Genomic DNA, 23,019 nt, shown 5'->3' on the forward strand with positions numbered 1-23,019 from the left:
CAGCAAGTCTATTTTGTCACTTTAGAGATTAGAATTTAAACTAAAGAAGGTAAAAGATACATGCTGTTCATTTCCACTGTTACACATGGGGCAGGAGTCAACAAACCACAGCTAACGGGGCAAATCGGGCCACCGCCCGTTGCAGTAAATGAGGTTTTACTGGACGAGCGTCACACTCACATGTTTACATATCACAAGGGAGCTGAGCAGCTGCAGCTGAGACTGTGTGGCCCGCAAAGCTGAAAAGATTTGCTAACGCTTTACGGAAAAAGTTCGCCAACCTCTACAGCCAGAGCATCGACGAACTAAAACATCTCGAAAACATGAAGTTGAACCACACCGACCGCCCATGCCGGTTACTCCGGCTCGCGGACTACCGCGCAGAACGCCCCGCCACGCTGTCTCCAACACGGCGCTCCTCACCTTCGTGGCTTCCTGGTTCTGCCTATCCAGCTCCTCCAGCTCGGCCGCCAGCATGTCCTTCTCAGTGAGGCTCTGGTTGAGTTCCTGTTCCTTTGCCTCCAAATCACGTCTTAGGTCATGTAACTTCGATTCCAAATCCATGTCTTTTACAGTTGCACTTTTCACTTCCTCATGTTCATTGTTTAGTTTGAAAAGAGATTTCTGAAGTTCTTCCTTAAATGAGAAAGGAGAAAGACAACATACACCATCATTTGGAGGAAGAGACACCGAGAGTAAAAACATTAACACACCTTGGGAATCAATTTTAAATGCTGTGTCAGAAACATTATTGAGTAATACCTCAGCAATCGCATATAAAATTCATAAGCCACAGACTCCATCTGTATGCAAAACGTTTGTACAACCCAAGGCAGGAGTCGCCTTCTGACCCGGCTTCTGCAGGGACGCGCCGCCATCTGAGACCCCCCAGCCCACTCCCACCGCCGCTTCTCTGCGGTTCCGGCCCTCCGCCCACAACACCCTTTCCCCAACAGGTCTCCTGGCTCCCTCAGCTTCCGCTTCCTGACAGCCAGTCACCGATGGCCACGGACCAGACAAAAATGTGAAAACCAACACCCGTTCATTCAGAAGTTTGTCGTCTCTAATTAAAACATAAAGGCTTCTTCTCCCTCATTAAAGGAATTTCCTGTATTAACTGGCTTGTGTCACCACAAAACATTTTCCTCACCCAAGAGCCCTCCCTCCTTTCTTTCCCTTCTAGCCTGGGCGCACATGAGGTTCTCCTTTCTCAAACATTTGTAAACATGTGTCTACATGTGTTTTTTCAGTGCATTCATGTCCTCTTCTATTGGTGTTTAATGCTTTCCCTCCAAAATCCAAGAGGTAGGACAGTTCTCAATGCTTCAATCTTATTTCAACCTCTGATTATGTTTGTGATAATGCTATAATGCCTTCTTTCATTACTGTATTTTTAAAAATCAAATTTCTATGGAATGTACATTAAAGTGAATAAGAATCTCATATTTCTATAGTTTAATATACACCTTGCAAAAGAGACAAATGAAAACTATATTAGAATATCTGCCTCACAGTTCTCATTCTTCTTCCAATACAAGCATCCATTCTGAATTACAACTCAAAGATGAAAACAGTACTCTCCTATGCCTTTTTACAGCTATCTGTGAAGTTAGGGGAACGACAAAAGTTTTTTTTCAGGTGGATCTTAAGATTACATACAGCCTTTCATCATTTTTAACCAGTGAGCAGACACAATTCAGGGAAGAGTTACAATGGGTTACTCAACATCAAAAGAAAGCAGAAACAGCTATCAGAAATAGCTACAGAATCCAAAACCACCACGAGAAAGCTACAGGCCCTATCAGATGTGTGCCGAGACCTGCAGACCACACACCACTCCAAGGCCAGTCGCAGAAGGAGGTAACCGGAAGCAGCGGGATGCACGGGGAGCAGAGCGGAGGAAACACGTCAAGTACAGTAACGAGAGATGACTGGGAGACAGGGCTGGCACCAAGGGACACAAAACGTGGGCGCAAGGACCCTACGACGAACAGGACAGTTTAAGTGACTAAGAATTGTCCCAGGCTGAGTGGCAACAGCACCCCTTTGAGAAACACTGCCTAGACACTAACACGAGACAATGTCCAAAACGCGTTAAGGTCCGTATGAACAGTGTGCACAGTGTGCTAATATCTGTATTTTTAAAAATTATGTACCAATCATACGTGCATAGCTACAGTCTGGCAGGATATGTAAGAAACTGGTAAGAGAGGCGGCCTCGGGAAGGAGGCGGCCAACACAAGTATGGAGAGCCCGCCTGCGCTGCCTGAAGTTTTTCAGAATGTATTACTGAACATGTACATCAGTAACTATGTTACTACTTTTTAAAAATTAAGATCTTAAATTGAGTGGAGACAGCTGCCTGTAATAAATACCAGCTTATCACACTCCTGTATTTAAACACCTGCCTTAGTCAAGGAACGAGCTCCCCAAGTGGTACAAACACAAAACTACCTTTCCCCACCCCCGGCACCGCATTCCAGAACCTTCCTCTATCCTTGCTACCAATACAGGTCAGAGACCCTGTTTCCACCACTCAGAGTGTCCCCCTTCACCCCGCCCCTCCGAGAAGGCCCCGCACACCACGCCGGACACACTCGGGGCCAGGGAAGCAGGACGAGTTACCACGGCACGCCGCTCCAGACGCCCGACCCGCCTGCCTGCGTGTGTGGCTGCCGTCAGGACTTCCTCTGAAACCGAGGACCTTCACCTGCCTTTTCTGCTCTATCTGCGTGCCTACCGGCTTATCTCTAGACAGAAACTCTGGCCAGCCTCTCACACTCTGAACTTCAACCTGGCCCAGCAATCGTCAGTGAGGTCAGCTTTATCCTCGGGACTCTCCGGGACTGATCACTCATCTGGACGGAAGCCGGCCCTCGGCGGAGACTGACACAGAGCACACACGCCCACAGTGATGCTCCCCGTTTTCACGGCACCCACCTTCTCTTCGCTCAGCAGGGACTTCTCTTCCTCTAACGCCTGGACGCGCATTCTAAGTTTCAGGTTGTCTTCAGCAAGATTATCCTATAAACATGTTAAAAACAGTGTTTCAAATAACAGGAAATGTCGAGTTTACAAGAAAGTGGGCAAGCTGTACAACTGTGCATTTCTACTCGGCATTTCTTTAGTGACATATAAAAATTATAAGCAAAGCCGGTCGCTTGCTTTATAGACATCTGTAGGGATTTCTTTATTATACTTGAAAAAATATATGTATTTATCTTTACAAAATAACCTGTAATCACGAGAAAAAGAAACAACTTCCTGAACATCACAAAGGGAAACCAAAATGCACCCCTCACTTTGGGAGAGGACTGGCTTCCACTGTTGCTGCAAACATAACATTAGTCACATGAATCTTCAAAGAAATATACTTGCAGTTTTCAATTATGCCACCTTTAAAATTGTCAATATATGATGCAAAAAGTGTGTTATGAATGAGCAAACATAAAATTACTAAGATAAATGTTCTTAGGATAAATTCACATGAATCTGTAAAAAAATAAAAATACAAAACACAAAATATGCAGCTACACTCATCAAAATACTTATTTTTCGGTAAGCCAATGCCAAAAGCCTTCTCTCTGAAAACGGGTTTACCTGGTTTAAATCACTCAGTCTTGTTATCTCATTTCCAGCATCTGTAAACAGAACAACGGGTCTGACATTAACATTCTTTAAAACAACTTAATACTTATCTCCTAAAGTTAAACTCAGAAATGAGGCCCAATTAAAATAAAGTATCTTTTTAAGATACTTTAAATCTGTAAGCCCTTGGTGTTATTAGATGAAGTGTATTTTTGTTATTTTGCATTTGTATTTTGACTATTCTAAGAAATCATAATATAAATGCCAGTTATAAACTATGTCAAAATCCAATTCTATGAAACAATATGACAGAATTATAATTGTAGTCTGTGTGAGTCATGAGTTATTGCCTTGATAAAAACAATTACAACTGTTTCAGAGTGAGCTGATTAGTTTGTGTAGAAGGAAACAGTATAAAGACTAAGACGGGGGGAAAACACTTAAAAATATAAATTTATATTTATACAACAATACAATAATCTATCAATTCCATGAAGTGATTAAACATGACTACTAATAAAAAGACCACTCACCATGGTAATCCAGATATATCTATAAATAGAACAGGTTCCAGAAGAACCCAAAGACAGAATACCACGAGTTCAGCTGAAGGACTTGTTTACAACGTTTATACAGGAAACACTGAGCGTTTAACGTGGGGTCAGCTGCTAGACCACGGAATGGGGAAGCTGGTGCGTGTGGGCTCTCGGGAGCGAGGGGGAAGACGAGCAAGCACATGGCCGCACTGCGGGGCGACACAGGGAGCACTCGGTGCTGCTGCGGGCCCAGAGAGGGCAGACTCCTAACCCAGGCTGGCGGGGCGTCGGCGGGCGGTGCGGTGCAGCCGGGGAAGCAGCTGCTCTGCCTGCCACGAGGGAATAAAACACCTGCGCCGAATTATTCTATGCAAAGAGTCAATGAAAAGAGAAATACTCCACACAGAGAAAGCAGTACATACAAAAGCAACAGAGCCAAGAGACAACATTGCCAGCTTAAAGAGCCATGTAGAAAGCTCAAAATGGCTAAAACTTAAGACTGTTAGAAAAGGAAGAATTGAAACTGAAGAGGTAGACAGGGAACAAATCATTACAACATTATACTGATTAAGAAGTTTAAACTTTATCCTGAAGTTCACAGGGAGCCCCAAAGTATTAAAGTTGGGAAAGTAACCTGCTTTGCATTTCTGAAAAATCATTCTGGCTGCAGAAAGAAAACACTGTTTGAAAAGGGATCATGAAGAACAGAGAATAATAGCTAACACTTTTATAATGCTTACTGTGGGTAGAAACTATTCTAAAGAGAACTTTGCAGCTAGTAACTCATAAAACCTGTATTACTACTACCTGTATCACAACTCATAAACCTGTATCACAACTATGAAGAAGATAGTATTATCACAACCATATAGATGAAAGAACTGAAACAGAGATGTTAATTAACTTGCTCAAGGTCAGCTAGTTAGGCCCTAGCTGATGTGGCTCAGTGGACAGAGCACTGGCCTGCGAACCGAAGGGTTGCTGGTTTGATTCCCAGTCAGGGCACATGCCTGGGCTGCGGGCCAGGTCCCCAATAGGGGCACGTGAGGGGCAACCACACATTGATGTTTCTCTCCCTCCCTTACCCTCTCTAGAAATAAATAAAATCTTAAAAAAAAAGTTCAGCTAGTTAGTGATAGAACTGCATTCCAACTCGGTCATGTTTTTCACCACTATGGTGTCCTGCTCCATTCAGACTATGAAAGTAGGCTAAATAAATAAATAAATAAATAATGATTGGCTAAAGCTCTTCAGTGGCAGTGGAAATGGGATAAAAAGGGGAGGGCCTAGGGCAGCAGATTCACATGGGTCACCCAATACATTAAATAAACAGACACATTCATTTTGAAAAGACCAGAGCTACCTGGAAGCCCAACGAGAGAGAGGTGCAGAGTCCTACTGCACAGCCTTCCCTCTGCCTGGCCTTCCCTCTGCCTCCGTGGCTGCTCCCAGGACTGAAGTGCCCACGAGACACCCTCGAGCCCCTCTGGGATTCAATACCAAAATGTCACCGAACCCAAGAGAAGCCAAGGAAATGGAACCTACAGAACTTGTTAAGGGTAACTTCAAATTTCCTATTTTGGGAGACTGATAAAAGCTAGCAGTTGCCAAAGTAGGGAAAACACAAGGGCGGGGGCACGGAAACGTTACTCTGAAGCTTACTTGGTTTTGAACTTACAGAGGGCTGGCCATCCAGGTCAGGAATTCACGATAAACAATGAGGCGAGGAATACAGACGGGTCAGGAGGCTCCCAAGCACTCAAGAGCTAGACGCCCCCAGAGCAGGAGCGAGTGCGTGAGTTCCTGGAGTGACAGTCTACACTGGGAGAAGGGGACACAGCGCGTTGCTCCTACTGAAGAGCTAGCTGCCGCTGTGTTCTCCTGGCCTGAGTGCACACTGCTGCCTGGCCTATCTCAGTTGCTGCCTGTGTTTCTGTAACGTAGAGCCCTGGCATGGCAATACAATATCTACAGCATGGACAATGGTGGGAGACCTAAGGCTCTTGTCATTGTCAGGTTTGCTCAGATTCAAGAGATCATTTCAAAACATAATACAGAATTCTGAAGAAGGTAGGCTGATTCCCTAACTGGAGGGTCTGGACACTCATGAATTCTCACGTTGGAAATATTTGGTTCTGTGTAGATGAACAGAAAAAGACCCATTTCTCCTCCCAAGAAATGTCTATACGAACATTTCTCAGAAATCTACACGGCCTCCTAAATCAGCGAGTTCCATGTAAACACTTGAAAGATGAGGAAAGGAGGTTAAGAGACAACTAGCCAATACTTGGCCCTCTTTAGCAGAAAATTCCTATCTGTGATCTAAACCAGACAATTCCGTCCAAATTCCACAGTCAATTCCAGGAATACTGCATTTCCACAAAGCACCCAGGTACAGAAAGAGGCCGTCTCTAACACAACTAGTATGCAATGAACGCCAAACACTTTATACCGGACAGGGCTCGCTGCGGTCCGAGCCCTTCGTCTCCGGGCGCCGCAGCCTGTGGGAGCACTGCCTCCTCCGCCTCCACGCCGCCGCTCCGCTGCGCAGCGCGCGGCTGCAGCTGACTGCGCTCCAGCTTCAGACTCGCACATTCTTTGCTTATTTGTCTGTTTTCCATGCTTAGTCGTTCTTGCTCCTTCCTCAAAACGTCTCTGTCATTTTCAGAAGAAGATAATTTTTTACGTATGTCTTGTATTGTATCTTCAAGTTCTTCTATTTTTTTTGTAGCCTCTACTTTTTCAGTTTGTAGAACTTGAATAGTTCTTTGCATCTCGTGGATTTTAGAGTGATCAGTTACCGCAGTTCCTGCGCCACCTAGAACCATAAGTAAATGTACCAAGGGTTAAATAGCCTGTTATATACAACACAGACTTCAGAATTTGCAAGGCTTGAAAAGCTGAAACAAGGATATAACACTACACTCCTATTGGATGGTAAAACCCAGAACAGTGACACCGACAAATGCTTGTGAGGGTGTGGAGCGACGGGGGCTCTGACCCATTGCTTGTGGGAGTGCAAGCTGGTACACTGCTGTGGAAGACAGTTCAGTGATTTCCTGCAAAACTAAACATATTCTTATCACGTGATCCAGCAACCATACTCTTTGGTATTTACCCAAAGGAGCTGAAAACCTATATACACACAAAAACCCCAACAAGGATGTTTATAGAAGCTTTATTCATAGTTGCCAAAACTTGAAGCAATCAAAATGTCCTTCAGTAGGTGAATGAATTAATAAATTGAAATATATCCAGACAATGGAATATTTTTCAGTGCTAGGAAGAAGTGAGTTATCAAGCCATGAAGAAACATGGAGGAAATTAAAGGCATATTACTAAGTGAAAGAAGCCAATCCGAAAAGGGTACCTACTACATCATTCCAACTATGACAATTCTGGAATAAGCAAAACTATGGTGGCAATAAAAAAAATCAGTTGCAGCCCTGACTGGTGTGGTTCAGGGGGTTGAGCACCAGCCTACAAACCAAAGGACTGCTGGTTTGATTCCCAGTGAGGGCACATGCCCGGGGTGCAGGCTGGGCACGCAGCTGGGAGCGTGTGAGAGGCAGCTGATCACTGTTTCTCTTGCACACTGATGCTTCTCTCCCTTTTTTCCCCTCCCTTCCACTCTCCCTAAATAAGTAAATAAACAAAATCTTAAAGAAAAGGAAAAGCTCAGTTGCAGAGGATAAAGAGGGGGATGAATACGTGCAGCACAAAGGATTACAGGGTAGTGAAAATACTCTGTATGACATTATGACGATAGACATGTGTCATTCTACATTCGCCCAAGTCCACAGAATGTACACCACCAAGGATGAACCCTACAATAAACTATGGACTTTGGCTGATTCTGATGTGTCAATATAGTTTCATCCTTGGTTTAAAAAAAAAAAGTACCCTTCTGATGAGTGATGTTGATGGTAGGAGAAAATATGCAGGTGGGCGAGGTGGGTAGTAGGGGATAAAAGGGGAATCTCGTCCTTTGTAATTTTGTTGTAAAATTAAGTCTAAAAAAAGTTAAATAACTACATATAATTAGCAAAGCATTTAAAAGTAAATAGTTGGGGAAAGATATCTGAATCCAACACTAAAAAGCCTAAGTATCTGAGTTTGCAAGAAAGTGAAAATGTATTAAACAACACAAAAGCACTCTCTGCGCTGTAACTTTTTACCACAAAGGCAAAAGGACCTTTCCGTCTTTGCAGAATCCTGACTGCGTGGTGCCACTGCAAGTGTCTGGGGCTGGGGCGGGGGCAGGGAGGGGAGGGTGGCAGGACCAGTTTGTTCCTCATTCTCTAGAGCTCTGTGTGACTCCATACCAGTGCCCTGACCTTACAGTGCCAGGGCTGTCACTTAAAACGTCACCTAATATGTTCAGTTAATGAAATTCATAACCTTGTTGTAACAGGTTTTCCAGTTCTTCAATTCGTTCTTCATATTCATTTAATTCTTCTCGATGCCGACGAGTTATTTCTGTCAATTTCTGTTGATGCGCATTTTGTAAAAATGACATTTCATTCTGATGATCATCAATTTCCTGACTTCGGCTCTGTTTAAGTTCCTTAAAAAAACAAAGTTAACCACATTAATAATCAATGAATTTACCTAAGCTATTTCATTTTTATCCAAAAGTCTATATTATTAAAAATAATTCTCCAAATATGCTAAGGCTGAAAAGAATTTAAACACAAGCCCCAAATTTGGACAATTCTGAGACTTCACCCTTTCTCTTTTCTTGGGCCTTAAAAACAGTTTTCCTACTATTAATGGAGGAATACCAGCAAGAAAAAACTGAAATAAAAAGTGAGCAAAAATATTTTTTTAAGATTTTATTTATTTTTAAAGAGAGGGGAAGGGAGGGAGAAAGAGAAGGAATGATACATCAATGTGTGGTTGCCTCCCGAGTGCCCCCTACGAGGGACCTGACCCGCAACCCAGGCGTGTGCCCTGACTGGGAATCCAACTGGCAACCCTTTGGTTCACAGCCCATGCTCAATCCACTGAGCCACACCAGCCAGGGCCAAAATTTATTTTTCCTTGGTATCTGTGACCATGAACAACTGCTAATAACATTCCACCAATATCACTGTCAACCTTCAGGCCAGCGTGTACCTGCGGTCCTGTTACGCCACCCTCCCGCTCAGTTGTTCCTTCCCCCTGTCTTGGTCTGGATGGGACCCCCAGACTGGCAACCACGTGGCTTGCTGCCCACGCTGAAACCCCCAGCTCTCTCACAGGAAGCTAGATCTCGGGCTGAGTCCCTCCAAGAGGGAAACTGGGTAAACCGGAAGCATTATGACAGCTGCGCCCTCAAGAGACGGTCTACTGTGTCCGCTTCCCAAATCCTCCCTGTTGCTCCCGTTCCTGTCTTTTCTCAGGTCAAAATGCTCCAATCTCCCTTCAATCCTGTAAACAAGTTGCCCTGGATCATTTCAGTCGATCGATCGATCAACCAATCAATAAATCCTCTTGCTTCACTTTGCCATCTCTGGTTTTTGTTGCTTGAAACGAAGAATCCTAACTTATAAATTAGCTTCTACTTTCTGAGAAGACAAGTGAAGTTATTCTCTAACCCTATGCACCCATGTGCCAGCACATGGCCAGGAGCTTTACATTTACTCTTCAAACCGATCCCACAAAGGCAGTGTTAGGATGACATCTGCTTTACCAAAATCAGAACGAAAGTTGCCCAAAGAAGCACAACTTGTAAATAATAGAGCCCGAATTCAAACTCATGTCTGACTCAGAACCTACACTAGTACTGTAACAACAAAAACAAAAACTAAACATTTTCCATACACTAAAAACAATTCATTACCATGAAAAGAATATGTAATTAAGACTTTTCTTGAAGAAAATAACTGATACCAACTAGCAAAATTCCAGCATTAGGAGAAAATAACTAGTTGTGATGAGTAACATGAGCATTTTGTCAATATCCTTTAATCCTAAACACAGAAATTCAGCAACATAGAATTGTTTTAATAAGGACCATTTTATGAAATACAAGAGAAAACAGAGAATATAAACAACCTAATAAATAAATGTTTAAAACAAATTATTTTGAAGAGATATATTTTATTTATATACCTTAGTTGTCATAAAGAATAAGAAAGATAAAAAACAGTACAAGGAAATGAATATCATAATCTAGTTACTTTTACAACAGACTTTTATTAATTTAGGCTTGTAACTTTCACAAGCAAACTTTAAACGTGGGACAGCCGCTGTCCCGACGACCTGCCTTACCTGGATGGTATTTTGCAGTCTGCAGATTTCACTTTGATCAGAGCTTTGTGATCCTTGTGCTTTAGAAATCTAGATCAGAAAAACGATTAGAAAATTATATCAATCTTCTTATAGAAAATACAGTCACAGACTAACTTTACTAGAAAATATTTTTTAAAAATAGGGCATTTCCCAGACAAATTATGATTAAAGAATGCCAAGAACCTCTGAAGAAACTGAGTCCAATAGTCCAATAGTGAGTAATACACAATAAAGACACCATTCAAGCCCTGACTGGTGTGGCTCAGTTGTTTGGGGGTCATTCCACAAAGCAAGAGCTTGCCGGTTCAGTTCCTGGTCAGGGCACGTGTCTGGGCTGCAGGTTCAGTTCCCAGTCAGGGCGCATACAAGAGGCAACCAACCAATCAATGTTTCTCTCTCTTTCTCCCTCCCTTCCTCTCTCCAAAAATAAACAAACTCTAAATTCTTTAAAACAAAAAAGATGCCATTCAAGAGTATGTTAACATTTTTACAAACTAAGAAGGAAAGCACCATAGAATATTTTACTTACTTAACAAAATGCATATTTGATGAGAACTAAGCAGCTTCCTAAAAGGTAATTTCTAAAAAATGAAGTTATCCAATATTAATAACAGTAAAAATCTTTAAAAAATGATTTTACCCAGAAGTACTGCACCCCAATATAGAATAACCTTTGCTTTGACAAGTAAATAAAAGAATTTTGGATTCTGCTCTTCTCATTCAAAGCTGCACGTTGTTCGTTTACCTCTCTCAACATTTACTAGGCAGTGTGATAAGGAACCACAAACGGCTCTCTGGATGAAAGAAGGAACACAGTCTAATAGAAAGAACAGAGGATGTGGAGTCAGAAGTGTGTGTCTGAATCACAACGTAATCACTGTGATAATGGGTGTATTACTTAAACTTTTAATTTGCTCACCTGCAAAACAAGTAATAAATACTTCATATACCTATTAAGAATAATATGAGGTAGGCAGATACACTTGCCTCCCTGCACAACCAAAAGGACAACAAATTTAAAAACAAAAAAACAATCAGAACAGCCAGAAAATCAAACTGTATGGATATCCGACAACCAAGGAGTTAAAGAAGAAACATTCATCCAGACTGGGAGGAGGGGCAGAGATGGGCAGCGGGGGAGCAGCCGGGCGGAGCGTACTCGCAGGAAGGCGGCAGCTGGAGGACCAGGTGGTCCCACACCTGCAGGCAGATAAACCAGAAGGAACAACTGGGAAGCGAGACAGACCACGCAACCCAAGGTTCCAATGCAGGAAAAGAAAGCTTCAAAACCTGCTGCTATAAAAACCTGTGGGGTTTGAGGCAGCAAGAGAAACTCCCAGGCTCATAGGAGAGTTCACTGGAGAAACCCACAAGGTCCTAGAATGTACACAAACCCACCCACCCAGATATCAGCACCAGAAGGGCCCAATTTGCTTGGGGGCAGGGAAGAAGTGACTGAAAGCTGGCTGAGAGTTGAGCAAGTAGCAGTGTGCCCTCTTGGACCCCTTCCCCACAAACAGTGCCACAACGCACCCACATGGGTTGCCCCAACCTGGCAAATACCTAAGGCTCCACCCCTTACTAGTAACAGGCGTGCCAAGACAAAAAAAATATGGCCCAAATGAAAGAACACATCAAAGCTCCAGAAAAAATACAACTGAGTGGTGAAAGATAGGCAAGCTATCAGATGCAGAGTTCAAAAGACTGGTAATCAGATGCTCACAGAAATGGTTGAGTATGGTCACAAACAGAGCGAAGAGTGAAGGCTATGAAAAGTGAAATAAAGGAAAATGTACCGGGAATCAACAGAGAAGGGAAGAAAACCAGGACTCAAATCAACGATTTGGAGCAGAAGGAAGAAATAAACATTCACCCAGAACAGAATGAAGAAACAAGAATTCAAAAAAGTGAGGAGAGGCTTAGGAACCTCTGGGACAACTTTAAACATTCCAACATCCAAATTATAGGGGTGCCAGAAGGAGAAGAGGAAGAGCAAGAAACTGAAAACTTATTTGAAAAAATAATGAAGGAGAACTTCCCCAATCTGGCAAACAGACTAGACTTCCAGAAGTCTAGGAAGCTCAGAGTATCCAAAAAAAGTTGAATCCAAGGAAGCACACACCAAGAAACATCATAATTACATTAGCCAAGATTAAAGATAAGGAAAAAATCTTAAGAGCAGCAAGAGAAAAGGAGAGAGTTACCTACAAAGGAGTTGCTGTAAGTCTATCAGCTGATTTCTCAAAAAAGACCTTGTAGGAAAGAAGGGGCTAGAAAGAAGTATTCCAAGTCATGAAAGGCAAGGACCTCCTGGTGGGAGGGGCTGGGGAATAAACAGGAGAAAAAAAATGGGACATCTATAATAACATAATCAATAAAAATATTAATTTAAAAAATAGAGTAATATAACATATATTGGGATAGTATATATGAAAACACCTTGTAAATGATACCTTTTATTATGCCATGCTACAAAACTAAGTTTCCTGAAAGGTCGCCTTTTTGTTCTCACCTTTATACCCCAGGACAGGTCGGGGGTATAGTGGGCATTCAAGGCATGCACACAAAACATCCATCTCTTCCTTACAAAACCTTACCCCAGGCAATGTTTCTTAAAATGTATTCCTCGTCAGAATCACCTAGGGTGTTTGTTTGTTTGAATGTAGTTTCCAATGATCCAGAACAGGCTACAAAACCCTAATCTCTGAAGGGAGGAAGGGGAATCGACAATATTATCAAGCTCCCCAGCTTAGTCTTACCCATACAAAGTTTAATAACAACAATGTTTTCAGAGATAAGATGGATATACAGATCATTCTCTCTAGACTAATTTATTTATTATTTTTTATGCCTACCTGAGGACATGTTCTCACTGACTTTAGAGAGAGGAAGGAGGGAGGGAGACAGAGAGACAGAGAGACAATGACTGAGAGAAACACTGACAGGCCCCTCCCGTACACGCCCCAACCGGGGACTGAACTCACAACCCAGGGATGTGCCCTGACAGAAACGGGAACCCACAAGCTTTTGGTGCACAAGACAACGCTCCAACCAAATGCGCCACGACCCGGCCAGGGCTCTCTTGATTTATTTTGGGTATCAGGAATGTCTAGCCACTTGGGAAGCAAGGAGAGCATTTTAATTAGGAAGATGTCTCCTTTCCACAATTACATTATGCTCACAAAAAGATAGAAAATAATACCTTTACTTATATAGTTTATTTTTCCCTACACTGATGAAATTAAATTCATACAATGTCCCAATTTATTTTGAATCTCGTGTCTGTTAACAACCTTAGTAGTATATATGAAACAAAATAGCAAGGATTTGATTTCAAATCCATGAGAAACAACATCAATAGTTTAATAAATTTGTGATACCAATGATCAGCTTCTCATTTCACATATAGCTAATGCGAACAGGTGCCTCAGACAATGCCCAGGAGAGCAGCTCACATCTCAGTCTTGGAGCCCTGCTTTTCACCAGTGAGGCCTCCAGGGCAAAAGGTGCCAGTTCAACCACAACAACTTCATTTTTATTTTGAAGATTTATTCTAAATATTGTGCAGAGGGGGAAACCGAGGCTGAGACAAAGATGACCTGATTAAAATCACTTAGAAAGTTACTGGCAGAAGTAGAACACGGGTTTCAATTTCCCAACCCAGAGTTCCTTCTGACGCCACGAGCTCTCCACACGCACAGCACCAGCACGTTCACTTGCTCCCAGTTTCCAGAAGTTCACGAAACGTTTACTACCTGAGCAACATGTCTCCAGTGTCCAACTTCAGATTCAAGTCTTGAAATTTCATTTGACAGTCTGTTTATCTCTTGTTGTGATGAAATTATGTCGCCGAAGTCCATGCCATCGTCATGGAAGGCTGAGGCGTGGTGACCGATGCCATAGCTGAATGGAGAGGCGGCGGCTGCTGGCCCGCTGCCAGGTCCTGAATTTACAGAGTGAGCAGCTGACTGCAGCTTCTGCAGCTGATCCTGCAGTGCGATCTGTCTCGCTTTAAGATGACTAATTTCCACCTGTATATGAATAACCCACACTTTAGAGAAGGCACTTTAAAAATAAGCACATTTTATTAATATTAAGTTTTATTAATATGAAGCTATAATTTATTCAACATTATGCAATGTTAACTCTATCCAATGGTACTCTATCAACTGCATTCAAGTCTTGTACTATATAACATACCAACCGTGACATTTCTATTTAAAAAACAAACAGAATTACCATAGTTAAAGCATAGACAATGTTTTAAATAGTATGGATATGAGAATTTCACTCATATGGTAACTGAAGCAATGAACTCCTCATCAAACATGGGTTTACTATCTTCTACGTATCAGGCAGGATAGGCAATTTCTCAGAGTTCTGTTTGTGATTACCAAACCTCAAATGATGAGAAAGTGAAAGCTGAGTCAGCCTACGCACTGAAGTTTCTTGAGAACATGTCAAGGAAACAGCTATTGGAAGAACCTTATGTAACTGACTGCGGCTGGACTGAGGATTAAAATGCACGTGCATTTTAACTAGTAACTTTGCAGAGTAACGTGCAGCACAGTAAGTTTGCAGAGGTCTGCACTGCGCAGCGAGGGGCCTTGATCTCCGGTCTTCTCAGATGACTCAGTGACCTGGGTTATGAGTCCTGTGAGTCTTCGAAGGAAATCACGCACCGGAAAGGCCTCGGCTCTGGCTGGTGTGGCACCGGGGGCTGAGCACCAGCCTGCACGTGCCCAGGGTGCAGGCTGGGTCCCTGGTTGGGGCTGTGTGAGAGGCGACCAATCCATGTTTCTCTCACATATCGATGTTTCTCTTCCTCTCTCCCTCCCTTGCCCTCTAAAAAAATAAATAAAATCTTAAGAAAGAAAGAGAGAGGCTTTGGCTTTAGCCCCAGCAGAGAGAGGCCAGTGGAAATCTGACTCTCCTCAGGGAGAGAACAGCATGAACGCTCTAGAACTGCAAGCACAGGTCTGACGAGTCGTCGTCCAGAAGAAGTTAGGAACGCAGGGTGTAACCGCCGTGCCACGAGTATTCTTACACAAAACAGGGATGTGAGCTACAGGGACCTAAATTAAGCTTTGTAAGGTATTCGAGCCGGTCCAAAAGACGCCCTGCCACAAGAAAGGAAACTTGGAGACTGAAGAGACAAGCCAGCCAGTGATACAGTATTTCTACGAGTGTAATGTCAAGCGACTGGACAAAAACCAAACACAGCTCTGCCAAATGTCACAGCAAACAGCCTTTTCCCGTCCGAGTTCCCTCTCTAACGGAGGTTACAGTAGCACGGGGATTTCTTCCACTCCCACAAATGACAGGAGGCAAACTGCATCCTTAGGGAATGTGAACATCACAGTGAGGGCAGCAAACACATCCAGAAAACAGCAGAACTAACCCTTCTGCTAAGGCGTATGAATATATTATCTTCCGTTCTAATAGAAGTTCCAAAATCCACGCTTTTCCCAAAGGTAGCTATAATACAAAGAGAGTTCTCTTTACACAACAGACATTTCTACCAAGCTGTAAGTTAAAAACGTAAGCTCCAGTGCCAAAGAGGCGTTCCTAAGCCTGAATGCTTCATTCGCCTTCTAGTACCAATAGTTCAGTGGAACATGAATGCCCGAGTTTTCCACAGCAGCATTTCCCATTAGGGTTTAAGTGTCAGAACTGCCTATGGAATTTTCAAAAAATACCAGTACCAGGCATTTCCCAGTACCCTAAATGAGAATCTGCTGAAAAACACGAGCATACGTATTTTTTCAGAGGGTCACGTGATTCAGCTACAGGCCCCTGGCTGGGAACCACTGCTCTACTGTGGTATCTGTCAGTCGGTTCTGCTCAGCGTGGTCGCTGGACCGACACCATGAATGCTTGCTCCCTGTCCATGAAAAGTACGGAAATTGAAACAGTGAGACTTAAACACTTTTAAAGCAATTTAACAGAGTAATTTTATATCCATTGAGTCTTAAAATTAAAAGGTGGACCTTCAACTTTAATTTAAACTTGTAGTTTTGCTTTTTTACATTCACTTTTTGTAATAATTCATTTTACTTTATGAAATTCCCAACAGATTTAAAACTAAGTTCTTCTTTAAATGTTTATATTTATCTTTAACATGGTTTGCTTTCATTTTTCATCTTGATATGTCATTAAAGGAATAAAAATCAGTGCATCTACATTTTAAAAACCTAATTATGAATTTATGGTCGAATGAACATTTAATTAACAAAATGAAGAACACCCAAATGATCTGGGTAATGATACAAGAAATGGTTCAATTCAACAGAAGTGTTTACTAAATTCCAGTTATGTGCTGAACATTAAAAGAATTCAACAATAGCATGAAACACATAGACACAGTCTGTTTAAAGAATCATGATAACAGTTACATTGTATTATACATATCTATTATTGGCACTGCGAAGAAAAGCTAATTCTAAAATAACTTTCTATCAAACTAAAGGGGAAAAAAGTTTATAGAACAGTATAAGTAAACTATAAACACTTAATATTGTTTTCCCATGGAAAATCAAGTAAATCAAGTAAATGTCAATACAGTATATGTTAATATTTGTAATTAAAATTAGCAATGATCGTGCTGATTTCAAGCAATTTCAGGTAAATAGATGAGAAATCAGGTTTCATAAAATGAGAAATTATAAGCAACAGATGCCTAAAGATATTTTATACAAAGACTTTTTTTCTTTTGGAAAGCAGAAATTAAACTCCACAAAGGTCAGTTTATGTAACATGAACAGAATAGAAACCTTACAGAGTTCTTCTTAAATTAGTCATATTAAACTGCATTGGTAATTAACTTCAACAACCTTTCAATGTTTTCATGGATCTAAATAAAGCTTGGTTTCTTTTTTCCCTTTTTTAAAAGTATGTCTCATTGATTATGCTATTACAGTTGTCCCATCTTTTTCTTCCCCTTCATCCCCCTCCACCCTGTACCCACCCCCGTCCCCCCGTTCCCTCCAGCACTCCCTGCCTTAGTTCTTGTCCATGGGTCATATACATATAAGTTCTTTGGCTTCTCTCCCCATCTACCAATTATGCTTCTTATTCCCGGTACCATTTTCCCCATGCTCTCCCCTCCTCCTACCCATTGATAACCCTCCGTGTGATCTCCATTTCTGTGATTCTGTTCCTGTTCTAGTTGTTTGCTTAGTTTGTTTTTATTTTAGGTTCCATTGTTGATAGTTGTGAGTTTGTTGTCATTTTACTGTTCATATTTTTGTTCTTCTTTTACTTAAATTCCCTTAACATTTCATATAATAAGGGCTTGGTGATGATGAACTCCTTAAATTTGACCTTATCTGGGAAGCACTTTATCTGCCCTTCCATTCTAAATGAGAGCTTTGCTGGATAGAGTAATCTTGGATGTAGGTCCTTGCCTTTCATGAATTGGAATACTTCTTTCCAGCCCCTTCTTGCCTGCAAGGTTTCTTTTGAGAAATCAGCTGATAGACTTACAGCAACTCCTTTGTAGGTAACTCCTTTTCTCTTGCTGCTTTTAAGATTCTCTCCTTATCTTTAATCTTGGATAAATTAATTATGATGTTTCTTGGTGTGTTCCTCTTTGGGTCCAACTTTTTTGGACTCTCTGAGCTTCCTGGACTTCCTGGACATCTATTTCCTTTGTCACATTGGGAAAGTTTTCTTTCATTGTTTTTTCAAATAAGTTTTCAATTTCTTGCTTTTCCTCTCCTCCTTCTGGCACCCCTATGATTCTGATGTTGGAACATTTAAAGTTGTCCCAGAGGTTCCTAACCCTTTCCTCACTTTTTGAATTCTTGTTTCTTCATTCTGTTCTGGTTGAATGTTTTATTTCTTCCTTCTGCTCACTTCCTTCTGAGTCCCAGTTTCCTTCCCTTCACTGTTGGCTCCCTGTATATTTTGCTTTATTTCACTTTGCATAGCCTTAACTTCTTCCTTTATTTTGCAACCATACTTAATCATTTCTGTGAGCATCCTGACTACCAGTGTTTTGAACTCTGCATCTGATAGGTTGGCTATCTCCTCGTTACTTCTTATTCTAGAGCTTTGATGTGTTCTTTCATTTGGGCCATATTTCTTTGTCTCAGTGCACCTGTTACATTCTGAGGGGTGGAGCCTTAGGTATTCACCAGGGCAGGGCAACCCACATGGCTGCATTGTGGTGCTGTATATGGGGGAGGGGTCTGAGAGGAAACAATGCCACTTGCTCAGCTCTCAGGCAGCTTTCAGTAACCTTTCCTGCTACCCGCAGATGAATTGGGTCCTTCTGGAGCTGATTTCTGGGTGGGTGGGCTTGTGTACATTCTAGGACCCTGTGGATCCCTCCAGTGGACTCTCCTGTGAGACTGGCAGTTTCTCCCTTCACCACAACCCCTACAGGATTTTACAGCCAGAAGTTTGGAAATGTTCTTTTCCCAGCACTGCAACCCTGGGTTGTGCTGTCTGCCTCCATCCCTGGTTGTTCCTCCCGGTTTATCCACAGGCGAATGTGGGACCACCTGGTCGGCCAGCCATCACCTTGCTGGGCCTCCCCCGCCCCCACCTCAGCTGCCCATCTCTGCCCCTCCTACCGACCTAGATCAATATTTCTTCTTTAACTTCTTGGTTGTCGGACTTCCATACAGTTCAATTTTCTGGCAGTTCTGATTTTTTTTTTTAAATTGGTTGTTATCCTTCTTTTGGTTGTGTGAGGAAGTGAAGTGTATCTACCTGTGCCTTCATCTTAGCCAGAAGCCTAAATAGAGCTTGATTTCTATTATAACTCTTAAAAACTTTCTAAATACCTCAGTGTGAAACAAGCACGGAGTGATTGTTAATGACCTTTACCTCCTTTTGTTGTAGTTGATTTCGATAACTTGCTGACTGATGCTTTATTTGAAGTTCTGAAACTTCAAGCTTCTCCTCCAGATCAGTACAAAGTTTCTTAAGCCGTTCATTCTAGAAGTAAAGAAAAAAGTATTTTCAACAAAAAGACTAAACCACAAAACATGTAACAGTTATATGCATGGCATTATGAAAAACATTGCTTCATACCAAAAAAAAAAAAGATGTAAAATACAGGTCTGACAAAATTCTGGCCTTCAAAATACACTTTTAATTAAAGTCACTAGTGTAATAAGCATGTTTATAGAGATTATGCATAATTCTGAACCAAAGTAAAAAAAAGAAAACTTCCTCACTTTGATTCTTTGCTGAGAAAAAGCCACTGACCCTTGTTTCCCCATCTCTGCCTGCCCGGTGTCTAGCAGACAGCAGGCAGTACATGTCTGGTAAACAAATGGACTTGATTACACGCTTAAACTTTTGTTTTGTCCCCAAACAGAACTTTTTAAAAGAATTGTTTTTTAAAAAACCTTTTGGCTTAAGTACAGACAGGAGGCCAAAGACTTACATCACTTGTCTCCCTGATCCCCAGGGGCCCCGGGGCACCTCCACACAAGCCAACGTGTAAACTACGGGGTCTGTAAAACTACAGTTGGAAGTACACCAAATATTCTAAGAGTACTTCAATGAATCCAGATGTCACAGTCCATTGTCTAGAGATGTTGACCTACGTGAAAAAAATACTTAAATTTTATATACCTAAATATAAAATTATCTTAACCTATTATCATTCTCTGAAATTTGAATAAGTAGCACACAATGGAGCAAGAGAAACAGGACACTAAAGCTTTCTGCAAAAGGAATTTATAAATTATTACAGATAATAATTTACTAAGAATTCTGCTAATACGATATATCTACAGTTTAATAACGATAACTGAGAATAAGGACACTGATGGTGGGAAAGAAAGCTGCTGCTCCAAGGTCACATGTTTTCTTCTTAAATTCCAGGAATTTTTTGTATTGATAGATGTAAAAACTGTGATTCAGGAAGATTATATGAATTCCCAGAGAAAATCAGTGGAGTAAATTAATGGAAAAATTCCTACATACACAAATCTTACTTCAGGAGCCTATCTCCAGAAATCTAACACAGACCTTGGTTACCTAAAAGAAATATTAACAAGAAACAGGACCAACATTCACACAACCAATCACTTTCTATTCTACTGGCTGCTTTTACACGATTTTCTGTCAATGAGAAAAACATCGCGTACAACTGAAGCAATGCAATATAGTGAAGCCAAAACCTACCCATAAAAATCCACTCTAGGCTTTTTAAATAAAATACCTACAGCTACTTTGTAACTATGACTAATAACTAGAACCCAGAGACTTTCAACTTGCTAACACCTAACTGGTTGCCTCCCCTCACCGCCTCAGCTCTGAGAGTCAGAAAGGGTGACCAAGGACAGGAAAGAGAGTTCCTCTCCAGGGGGCGGACTCACAGCACAGCAGGAGCCGTCAAGGCCGCCTTCTGTTCGGCAGAATGTGGAGCAGAGGGGCTAGTCTGAGAGGAGGAAAGAACAAACACTCCGAAAGACGAGCAGAGAGGAGCAGTAACGAGAGAAGAAGATTCCTGAGGGCCTCCAGTTCTGGGTGCAGCCCCTTCCTAAAAACTGGCTGTAATTTCTGCGCTTGGGATCCATGAGATGCTCATATCCTTACATTATTCCACCTTGCTGAACCCCCGTTACACCATCGAGGTCTACTGGAACCAATCTGAGCTTGTGAGTTTCTTTTCTGAGTAGTCCTAACTATCTCAAAGGACTGATACTCATAACTTTTCTCCGGTTTCTCTTCAGACTGTATAAATCTTTCACCTTTTTAAAAAGATAAAAGGTCTCTGAAGATATCATCTTTGTAGAGTGTGTGTGTGTGTGTGTTTCATTGAACACAGCTGAAAATTCAGATTTTTCATTTTCAAAAAATAGAGGAAAACAGAAAAATATAAAACAACTATCACACAACTAAGATCGGTGCAAAGGGACAGCACACTGCACTCCAGAGCCTAACGGCTGGGGTGAAACCGAGTGTGGAGGCAAAACCTCAGCCAGGTCTTCAAATAACAACACCTGGGAAGCTTTCTCTGACTCAAGAATTGATGAGTGAGTAATGCATTCCTAAGAACAAAAAGGAAATACAGTGTTCTTGTCATAAGAAAAGATTTTATCTCACAAGTTTTTGACAAGGACCTGAACCTTCCCCACTGCGCTAGACGGGTAAGTGACAGCATCTCCCATCGTGAGCACCTGCACGCTTACCTGACACCTTCATACACTGCTGAACACTGAAGACAGATGATCAGGAGGAAAGGGGTAACATGAAAATGAACAGAAATCAGAGGACCAATCACTTAAATCGATATTTCTAAGTCTAAGAATAAAAATGCTTTGCAGTTATGGAGCAAAGATGACAAGTCTCTTCAACAAAATGCTGAGCCATTAGTTTCCAAAGGTACTGGGTTTAACGACACAAGCAGAGGGAAAGAGCAGGAAGTAGTGGCCAGCTACAGTCTATGAGGAATGTCAGTGAATCTAGACCCAGTATTTACAAGGTAAGATGCACCCCAGTTCAGGCATGAGAATTAATAAGCAATAAACCGCATTCAAAGAACCTTGCCTACTTTGAGTATGTTTTTAAAACCAGAAGCATATAAAATAAAAATGTGGATTTGCTACATGTAAGTTCTTATTAAAATGTGTAATAAAGTTTTTCACTACAACTTTATTCTTACTTCTGTAAATTACTTGTAAAATGATTTGATATCAAAAAACTAAGAGAGCCCATTGGATCCAGATGGCACATGTAAGAAGTATTTTTCTTGGCATAGAGGATTAAATGTGCTCAGACTGGTTGCTGTTACTTGCAACTAAAGAAACCCAATGAATTCAGTCACCTTCAAATATTAACACCTGTGCGCAAATCTAACTTCCTGTGGGATGCACAGTGCCCTCTGTCTATCCTAAGGCCTTGTAAACAGAATACCGTACTGTGCGCCTCCTGACAGCTCCAGTCACGCCTTCGCCTTATCCTCTCATTGCACAGTCACACCGGGGCGTGGGGGGTGAAACGCTTGTGTGCTGACTTAAGGCAAGAATCACGTATGGTTTAAGTCACCTTTAAATAAAGCCCTTGGGAAGTCCAACAGTCTGTTTTCCTCTAGTAATCAAGTAGCTCACATCGCTTTGAATAAGCAGCGACTGAGGAAGCTGGCTTTCATCTGGGGATGTGTTACATTACAAATACATATTTCCAAACACCAGAATCACATTTGCCGTGTAGTACAGTGACAGCACCATGAGAGGTCAGCCCTGAGATCCAAGAGGGACAGAAGACGTCCGTCTGCCTTCTCAGGCTCAGTGCAGAGCAGGCCCTCATCCAGCAGGTTAACCCCACTTACTGCCCCCCCCAGATGTACGCTGGCACGTGTACCCAAGTGAATGCCACTACACGTCTTGGACATAGTTTTTCCTGGTGAGCCTGTAGTAAAGATTTCTCTAGGGACTACGGGCACAAGTTCCTGTCTCAGCCTCACAAAGAAGGAAGCTACTAGTTCATCTGTCACTGAAGCACCTATTCATCAGGGAATTACAGCCAAGGTCTCTCAGATGCCACCAAAAACTGCCGTCTTCTTCCTACCGAGGTGACTGCCGCTGCAGTTCCTCTTGAGCGGTCCCTCTGCTTTCAAAGTCCACAGTCCCATCTCGGTAATCCAGACCAGAGC

General features: G+C 42.0%; 1 protein-coding gene across 4 annotated transcripts in view; it reads right to left on the reverse strand.

The window, feature by feature from the left end:
* TRIP11 (thyroid hormone receptor interactor 11) overlaps positions 1-23,019 on the reverse strand; it is a 63,261-nt gene that overhangs the window by 34,931 nt on the left and 5,311 nt on the right. The window contains exons 3-10 of one of the 4 annotated variants that reach the window (XM_028506705.2): positions 19,236-19,346; positions 14,156-14,431; positions 10,380-10,448; positions 8,526-8,691; positions 6,577-6,942; positions 3,601-3,641; positions 2,941-3,024; positions 424-636 (exon numbers count right to left, since the gene is read on the reverse strand). In XM_028506705.2, coding sequence (XP_028362506.1) covers positions 424-636; positions 2,941-3,024; positions 3,601-3,641; positions 6,577-6,942; positions 8,526-8,691; positions 10,380-10,448; positions 14,156-14,431; positions 19,236-19,346 — 1,326 coding nt within the window. The remainder of the gene's footprint in view (positions 1-423; positions 637-2,940; positions 3,025-3,600; positions 3,642-6,576; positions 6,943-8,525; positions 8,692-10,379; positions 10,449-14,155; positions 14,432-19,235; positions 19,347-23,019) is intronic. The other 3 variants (XM_036013296.1, XM_036013305.1, XM_036013301.1) reach the window with 3 other exon arrangements.

The sequence above is a fragment of the Phyllostomus discolor genome, chromosome 1 (genome assembly GCF_004126475.2).
Source record: "Phyllostomus discolor isolate MPI-MPIP mPhyDis1 chromosome 1, mPhyDis1.pri.v3, whole genome shotgun sequence".
NCBI classification, from domain to species: domain Eukaryota; kingdom Metazoa; phylum Chordata; class Mammalia; order Chiroptera; family Phyllostomidae; genus Phyllostomus; species Phyllostomus discolor.